Source organism: Zonotrichia leucophrys, unplaced genomic scaffold (genome assembly GCF_028769735.1).
Source record: "Zonotrichia leucophrys gambelii isolate GWCS_2022_RI unplaced genomic scaffold, RI_Zleu_2.0 Scaffold_1766_8887, whole genome shotgun sequence".
In the NCBI taxonomy this organism is placed as follows: Eukaryota; Metazoa; Chordata; class Aves; order Passeriformes; family Passerellidae; genus Zonotrichia; species Zonotrichia leucophrys.
This window is the reverse complement of record NW_026993971.1, coordinates 1-8,887: the sequence shown is the minus strand read 5'-3', so window position 1 is coordinate 8,887 and position 8,887 is coordinate 1. Positions and strand designations below refer to the sequence as shown.

The 8,887-nt window shown below is 60.4% G+C and overlaps 1 protein-coding gene across 1 annotated transcript; it reads left to right on the top strand.

The window, feature by feature from the left end:
* Window positions 1–240: 240 nt before the first annotated feature.
* TAFAZZIN (tafazzin, phospholipid-lysophospholipid transacylase) lies at window positions 241–8,747 on the top strand (the record flags this gene model as incomplete). Its single annotated transcript, XM_064701718.1, has 7 exons — window positions 241–391; window positions 2,224–2,269; window positions 2,372–2,457; window positions 4,288–4,368; window positions 5,350–5,391; window positions 6,683–6,745; window positions 8,695–8,747. Coding segments are annotated over 7 exons (522 nt in total), but the record flags the coding sequence as incomplete, so codon positions are not given.
* Window positions 8,748–8,887: the final 140 nt, after the last annotated feature.

Here is an 8,887-nt window from a genome sequence, read left to right as displayed (position 1 = left end):
AACCCCCCAAAATTTCCCTTTCCCCCAAACCCTTTAAACCCCCTTTGGGACCCCCCCAAACCCCCCCAAACCCCCAAAATTTTTCCCAAACCCCCTTTCCAGCCCCTCTGGGACCCCCAAGGCCCCCCCCCAAACCCCCCTTTTAAACCTCCTCGAGGACCCCTCAACCCCCCCAAAAAAACCCCCAAAATTTCCTTTTCCCAAAACCCCCTTTGGGGGACCCCCCCAAAACCCCCAAAGCCCCCCCGGGACCCCTCCCCAGGGTACCTGAACCGGCTGCGGGTCCACAACGCCGAGGTTCTGCACGAGCTGGTGGAGAGGAGGGGTCCCGGGACCCCCCTGCTGACCCTGTCCAACCACGCCTCCTGCATGGACGACCCCCACCTCTGGGGTACCTGGGGGGGGGTCCTGGGGGGCCTGGGGGGGTTTGGGGGGGGGTTTTTTAAAAGGGGGTTTGGGGGGGGTGGGGGGGGCCCTTAAAGGGGTTTTTGGGGGGGGAAAAAATTTTGGGGGGGGCCCCAAGGGGTTTTTGGGGGGGTCTGGGGGGCCCCTAAAAGGGTTTTTGGGGGGGGGGGGTTAAAAAGGGGGGTTTGGGGGGTTTTCCGGGGGGCCCGGGAAGGGTTGGGGAAAGGGAAAAGGGGGTTTAAAGGGTTTGGGGGGGGGGCCCCGGGGGGGCCCGGGAATTTTGGGGGGCCCTGGGGAGGGGGGTTTTGGGGGGTCCAAAAGGGTTTTTGGGGGGGGCCCCTTGAAGGTCCTGTGGGGGTCTGGATTATTTTGGGGGAGTTCTGGGGGGGTTCTAGAGGGGCTGGGGGGGTTTTAAAGGGGTTTGGGGGTGTCCTGGGGGGGGTTTGGGGGGTCCTGAAGGGTTTTGGTGGGGTCTCAGGGTGGTCTGGAGGGTCCTAAAGGGGATGGGGGGGCATTGGGGAGGGGTCTGAAGGGTTTTGAGGGGGGGTCTGGATTATTTTGGGGGAGTCCTGGGGGGTCCTAAAGGGATTGGGGAAGGAATTTGGGGGGTCCTGAAGGGGTTTGGGAGGGGTCCTGTGGGGGGGTCTGGATTATTTTGGGGGAGTTCTGGGGGTCTTAGAGAGGCTGGGGGTGGGGTTGGGGGGGTTTTAAAGGGGTTTGGGGGGGTCCCAGGGGGGGTCCTGAAGGGTTTTGAGGGGGGTCTGGAGGATTTTGGGGGGGTCCCAGGGGGTCTTGAAGGGGTTGGAGAAGAAATCTGGGGGGTCCTGAAGGGTTTTGGGGGGTCCCAGTGGGGTCCTGAAGGGTTTTGGTGGGGTCTCAGGGTGGTCTGGAGGGTCCTAAAGGGGATGGGAGGGGTGTGAAGGGTTTTGGGGGGGGTCTGGATTATTTTGGGGGAGTCCTGGGGGTCCTAAAGGGATTGGGGAAGGAATTTGGGGGGTCCTGAAGGGGTTTGGGGGGGGGTCCTTGAGGGGTCCTGTGGGGGTCTGCATTATTTTGGGGAAGTTCTGGGGGGCTTAGAGAGGCTGGGGGGGCATTGGGGAGGGGTCTGAAGGGTTTTGAGGGGGGTCTGGATTATTTTGGGGGAGTCCTGGGGGGTCCTAAAGGGATTGGGGAAGGAATTTGGGGGGTCCTGAAGGGGTTTGGGGGGGTCCCGGGGGGGTTTTGGAGGATTTTGAGGGGTCCCAGGGGGTCTGGATTATTTTGGGGGAGTCCCTGGGGGTCCTTGAGGAGCTGGGGGGGGTCTGGATTATTTTGGGGGAGTCCTGGGGGTCCTGAGGGGTTGGAAGAGGAATTTGGGGGGTCCTGAAGGGGTTTGGGGGGGTCCCAGGGGGGGTTTTGTAGGATTTTGAGGGGTCCCAAGGGGGTCTGGATTATTTTGGGGGAGTCTCTGGGGGTCCTAGAGGGGCTGGGGGGGGGTCTGAATGATTTTGGGGAGTCCTGGGGGGTCCTAAAGGGATTGGAGGAGGAATCTGGGGGGTCCTGAAGGGGTCTGGAGGATTTTGGGGGGGGGTCCCAGGGTGTTCTAAAGGGGTTGGAGGAGGAATCTGGGGGGTCCTGAAGGGGTTTGGGGAGTCCTGGGGGGTCCTAGGGGGGGTTTGGGGGGTGGTCTGAAGGGTTTTGGGGGTCATGGGGGGGTCTGGAGGATTTTGGGGGAGTCCTGGGGGGTCCTAAAGGGATTGGGGAAGGAATTTGGGGGGTCCTGGGGGGGTCTCAGGGGGGGTTTTGGGGGGTCCCCGTGACCCCCTGTGACCCCCCCAGGGTCCCTGAAGCTGCGACACGTCTGGAACCTGCCCAGGATGCGCTGGTAGGGCTGGGGGGCATTTGGGGGGGATTTGGGGGTCCCAGGAGGGTCTGGGGGGGGGATTTGGGGGTCCCAGCGCCCCCTCCCCACATTTCCCCTGCCCAGGACCCCCACGGCCGCTGACATTTGCTTCACCCGGGAGCTGCACTCGCTCTTCTTCAGCCTGGGGCGCTGCGTGCCCGTGTGCCGCGGTAACAGGGGGGAACTGGGGAAACTGGGATAAACTGGGACAAACTGGGATGGACTGGGATAAACTGGGGGCGCTGCGTGCCCGTGTGCCGCGGTAACGGGGATAAACTGGGGAAACTGGGATGGACTGGGATAGACTGGGATGGACTGGGATAAACTGGGATAAACTGGGGGCGCTGCGTGCCCGTGTGCCGCGGTAACGGGGACTGGGAGGGACTGGGGAAACTGGGATAAACTGGGATAAACTGGGATGGACTGGGATAAACTGGGATGGACTGGGATAAACTGGGATAAACTGGGATAAACTGGGGGTGCTGCGTGCCCGTGTGCCGCGGTAACGGGGATAAACTGGGGAAACTGGGATGGACTGGGACAAACTGGGATAAACTGGGATAAACTGGGGGCGCTGCGTGCCCGTGTGCCGCGGTAACGGGGGGAACTGGGATAAACTGGGATAAACTGGGACAAACTGGGATAAACTGGGGGCGCTGTGTTCCCGTGTGCCGCGGTAACGGGGACAAACTGGGGAAACTGGGATGGACTGGGATAAACTGGGGGCGCTGTGTGCCCGTGTGCCGCGGTAACGGGGACAAACTGGGACAAACTGGGATAAACTGGGGGAAACTGGGAGCGCTGCGTGCCCGTGTGCCGCGGTAACGGGGAACTGGGAGGGACTGGGATAAACTGGGACAAACTGGGATGGACTAGGGGGGACTGGGATGGTCTGGGACAAACTGGGAGGGACTGGGATAAACTGGGATGGACTGGGATAAACTGGGATAAACTGGGGTGCTGTGTGCCCGTGTGCCGCGGTAACGGGGACTGGGGAAACTGGGACAAACTGGGATAAACTGGGATGGACTGGGATAAACTGGGATAAACTGGGGGCGCTGCGTGCCCGTGTGCCGCGGTAACGGGGGAACTGGGGGGGACTGGGATGGACTGGGATAAACTGGGATAAACTGGGGGTGCTGCGTGCCCGTGTGCCGCGGTAACGGGGACTGGGGAAACTGGGATGGACTGGGACAAACTGGGATAAGATGGGGGTGCTGCGTGCCCGTGTGCCGCGGTAACGGGGACTGGGGAAACTGGGATGGACTGGGACAAACTGGGATAAGATGGGGGTGCTGCGTGCCCGTGTGCCGCGGTAACGGGGGGAACTGGGATAAACTGGGATGGACTGGGACAAACTGGGATAGACTGGGGGGGAGCTGGGAGCACTGGGAGGGGCTGAGATGGACTGGGATAAACTGGGATAAACTGGGATAAACTGGGAGGGAGCTGGGAGCACTGGGATGGGACTGGGGGGAACTGGGACAAACTGGGATAAACTGGGAGAGGGACTGGGAGGCACTGGGCTGCTTCTGATTCATACTGGGAGGCACTGGGCCATTCCCAGTCCATACTGGGATGTTCCCAGTCCATACTGGGCCATTCCCAGTCCATACTGGGCTGTTCCCAGTCCGTACTGGGAGGGCTGTGGTTGCTTTAGGATTCTCCCAGTCCATACTGGGATGTTCCCAGTCCATACTGGGATGGTCCCAGTCCATACTGGGATGTCCCCAGTCCATACTGGGAGGGCTGTGGTGGCTCTGGGCCGTTCCCAGTCCATACTGGGATGGTCCCAGTCCATACTGGGATGGCTGTGGTGGCTCTGGGCCGTTCCCAGTCCATACTGGGATTCTCCCAGTCCATACTGGGATTACTGTGGTTCCTTTGGGATTCTCCCAGTCCATACTGGGATGTTCCCAGTCCATACTGGGAGGGCTGTGGTGGCTCTGGGCCGTTCCCAGTCCGTACTGGGCCGTTCCCAGTTTGAACTGGTCCCGCAGGGGACGGCGTTTACCAGCGCGGGATGGATTTCATACTGGAGAAGCTCAACCAGGGAGACTGGGTGCACATGTTCCCTGAGGGTACTGGGAGGGACTGGGAGGGACTGGGAGGGGATTGGGAGGGACTGGGATGGACTGGGAGCGACTGGGAGGAACTGGGAGGGACTGGGATGGACTGAGAATGGACTGGGAGCGACTGGGAGGGACTGGGAGGGGACTGGGATGGACTGGGAATGGACTGGGATGGACTGGGAGCGACTGGGAGGGAACTGGGATGGGACTGGGATGGACTGGGAGGGACTGGGAGGGATCTGGGAATGGACTGGGAGGGACTGGGAGGGACTGGGAGGGGATTGGGAGCACTGGGACGGGACTGGGAATGGACTGGGATCACTGGGAGGGAACTGGGAGGGACTGGGATGGACTGGGAATGAACTGGGATGGACTGGGAGGGACTGGGATGGACTGGGAGGGACTGGGATGGAACTGGGAGGGACTGGGATGGAACTGGGATGGACTGGGAGCACTGGGAGGGGATTGAGGGGAACTGGGAGGGACTGGGAGGGAACTGGGACAGCGGGCAGGTAACTGGGAACACTGGGAATGGGAACTGGGATGGACTGGGAGGGACTGGGAAGGGATTGAGGGGAACTGGGATGGACTGGGAACAAACTGGGAGGGACTGGGAATGAACTGGGATGGGACTGGGATGGACTGGGATCACTGGGAGGGAACTGGGAGGGACTGGGAAGGGACTGGGAATGGACTGGGATCACTGGGAGGAAACTGGGAAGGGATTGAGGGGAACTGGGAGGGACTGGGAATGAACTGGGAGGGGATTTTGAGGCTCCCTTGGAGGATTTTTGGGTTTCTTGAGGAGATTTTGGGGGTCTGGGTGGAATTTTGGGGTCCCCAGGAGGGGATTTGGGGGGTCTCTGGATGGAATTTTGGGTTTCTTGGGGGGGATTCTGGGGGTCCTGGGGGGATTTTGGGGGTCCTGGGTGGAATTTTGGGGGGATTTTGGGGGTCCTGACGCCCCCAGCCCCATTTTCCCCCCTCCAGGTAAAGTGAACCTGGGCCAGGAGGTCGCTCGTTTCAAGTGGGGTGAGACCCCCCAAAAAAACCCCAAAAATCCTTCTTGGATCTCCCCCAAAAATCCCAAACCTGCCCCAGACCCCCCCCCAAAAAAAACCCCAAAAGTTCCCCCCAAAATACCCCAAATCCTGCCCTAAAAACCCGAATAAAACCCCCAAAATCCCCATGGGACCCCAAAAAACCCCTCAAAAAACCCAAAATGTCCCAAACCCACCCTGAACTCCCCCAAAAAAACTCCAGGGACCCCAAAAAACCCTGAGACCCCAAAAATTCCCCTCAAAAAACCCCAAAATGTCCCAAACTCCCCCCCAAAAAAAACTCCAGGGACCCCAAAAATTCCCCTCAAAACCCCCCCAGACCCCCCCCCCCAAAAGTTCCCCCCAAAATACCCCAAATCCTGCCCTAAAAACCCCCCAAAAAACCCCCAAATCCCCCCAAAAATCCCCTCAAAAAACCCCAAAATGTCCCAAACTCCCCCCAAAAAAAACTCCAGGGACCCCAAAAAACCCTGGGACCCCAAAAATCCCCTCAAAAAACCCCAAAATGTCCCAAACTCCCCCCAAAAAAACCCCAGGGACCCCAAAAAAACCCTTCAAAAAACCCCAAAATGTCCCAAACCCCCCCCCAAAAAAAAACTCCAGGAACCCCAAAAATTCCCCTCAAAATCCCCCCAGACCCCCCAAAAAACCCCCAAAAGTTCCCCCCAAAATACCCCAAATCCTGCCCTAAAAACCCCAATAAAACCCCAAATCCCCCTTGGATCTCCCCCAAAATCCCCTGGGACCCCAAAAATCCTCTCAAAAAACCCCAAAATGTCCCAAATTCCCCCCCAAAAAACCCCAGGGACCCCAAAAAACCCTGGGACCCCAAAAATCCCCTCAAAAAACCCCAAAATGTCCCAAACTCCCCCCAAAAAAAACCACCAAGGACCCCAAAAATTCCCCTCAAAATCCCCCCAGACCCCCCAAAAAACCCCAAAAGTTCCCCCCAAAATACCCCAAATCCTGCCCTAAAAACCCCAAAAAAAACCCCAAATCCCCCTTGGATCCCCCCAAAAATCCCCTCAAAAAACCCAAAATGTCCCAAATTCCCCCCAAAAAAAACTCCAGGGACCCCAAAAATTCCCCTCAAAATCCCCCCAAAATGCCCCAAAAATCCCAAACTTGCCCCAAATCCCCTCCAGACCCCCCAAAACCCCCCTGGCTCCCCTCAAACCCCCTCCCCAAATGAGAGACACCCCCAAATCCCCCCTGGGGGTCCCAAAGCCCCCCAAAATCGCCCCCAATTTCCCCCTCCCCAGGCATTGGGCGGCTCCTGGCCGAGTGTCGGAGGGACCCCGTGATCCTCCCGCTGTGGCACGGGGGTGAGGGGATTCGGGGGGGTCCTGAGGGGTCTTGGGGGGTCCTGGAGCAATTTGGGGGGGTCTGGGTGGGTCCTGGGGGTCTTAGGGGGGCTCTGGGTGGAATTTGGGTGGGTTTTGGGGGGGTCTGCAGGGATTTTCGGGGGGTCCTGGGGGGCTTTAGGGGCTTTGGGGGGGATTTGGGGGGTTTGGGGGGGGTCTAAGGGGCTTTAGGGGGTCTGGGTGGGTTTTGGGGGGATTTTGGGGGGCTTTGGGTGGGTCTGGGTGGGATTTAGGGGAGGTTTAGGGGAGCCTGGGGGGCTTTGGGGGGGGTCCTGAGGGGTCTTGGGGGGGGTCCTGGGTGGGTTTTGGGGGGGTCTTGGGGGATTTTGGGGGTCTTGGGGGGCTTTGGAGGACACTGAGAGAGCTTTTGGGGAGGGGGTCTGAGGGGTCCTGGGGGGCTTTGAGGGGGTCTGGGTGGGTTTTGGGGGGATTTGGGTGGGATTTGGGGGATTTTGGGGGGGTGTTGGAGGATTTGGGGAGTCCTGAGGGGTCTTGGGGGGGTCTGGGGGGATTTTGGGGGGCTTTGGGGACACTGAGAGAGCTTTTGGGGGGGTCTGGGTGGGATTAGGGGGGGTCCTGGGTGGGATTTGGGGGGTCCTGGATGGATTTTTGGGGGTCTGCAGGGATTTTTGGGGGGTCTGGGGGGATTTGGGAGGGGCCTGGGGGTCTTAGGGGGGGGTCCTGGGGGGATTTTGGGGGGATCCTGGGGGGCTTTAGTGGGCTCTGGGTGGAATTTGGGGAGGTCCTGGGGGGATTTTGGGGGGTTTGGGTGGGATTTGGGGGGTCCTGGGGGCCTTTGGGCGGGGTCCAGAGGGGTCTTGGGGGGGTCCTGGAGCAATTTGGGGGGCTTTGGGTGGGATTTGGGGGGTCCTGGGTGGGGTTTTGGGGGGCTCTTGGGGGGATTTTGGGGGGGGTCTGGGTGGGATTTGGGGGGGTCCTGAGGGGCTTTAGGGGGGTCTGGGGGGATTTTGGGGATATTTGTGGGGGGTCCTGGGGGTCTTAGGGGGAGAATCTGGGTGGGATTTGGGGGGGTCCCGAGGGGTCTTGGGGGGGGGCCTTGGAGCAATTTGGGGGGTCCTGGGTGGGTTTTGGGGGGTCTGCAGGGATTTTGGGGGTCTTGGGGGGCTTTGGGGGACACTGAGAGAGCTTTTGGGGAGGGGTCTGAGGGGTCCTTGGTGGGATTTGGGGGGATCCTGAGGGGTCTTTGGGGGGGGTCTGGGTGGGTTTTGGAGGAATTTGGTGGGGGGGTCCTGGGTGGGGTTTTGGGGGGGTTTGGGGGGGGTCTGAGGGGCTTTAGGGAGTCTGGGTGGGATTTGGGGGGGTCTGGGGGGATTTTGGGGGGCTTTGGGGGACACTGAGAGAGCTTTTGGGGAGGGATTTGGGGGGGTCCTGAGGGGTCTTGGAGCAATTTGGGGGGTCCTGAGGGTCTTAGGGGGGGGGGGTCCTGGGGGGCTTTAGGGGGGGTCTTAGGGGGGGTCTGGGTGGGATTTGGGGGGTCTTGGGGGGATTTTGGGGGGTCCTGGAGCAATTTGGGGGGCCCTGGGTGGAATTGGGGGGGTCTGGGGGATTTTGGGGGACACTGAGAGCTTTTGGGGAGGGGTCCTTGGGGGGTTTGGGGGGGTCTGGGTGGGATTTGGGGGGTCTGGGGGGATTTGGGGGGGCTTGAGAGACTGGGGAGGCTTTTGGGGAGGGGTCCTGGGGGGATTCTGGGGAGGTTTTGGGTGATTTGGGGGGGGGGTCCCAAGGGGGTTTTTGGGGGGGGGTCTTTGAGGGGCTTTTATGCTCTCCCAGCTGATTTTGGGGGGATTTTATGACCATGGGGGGGTTCAGAGAAATTGGGGGGTGGTCCCTGATATTGGGGAGGGGTCTCCCAGTTGTGCCCCCTCCTCATTTTGTGCCCCCCCATTCAGGGATGAGCGATGTCCTCCCCAACCATCGGCCCTACGTGCCCCGGGTGGGGCAGGTGAGGGGAACTGGGGGGTCCTGGGGGGCTTTTGGGGGTCTTGGGGGGATTTTGGGGGTCTTGGGGGGATTTTGGGGGGTCTGGGGGATTTTTTGGGGGTCTCTTGGGGATTTTTTGGGGGTCTCTTGGTGATTTTTGGC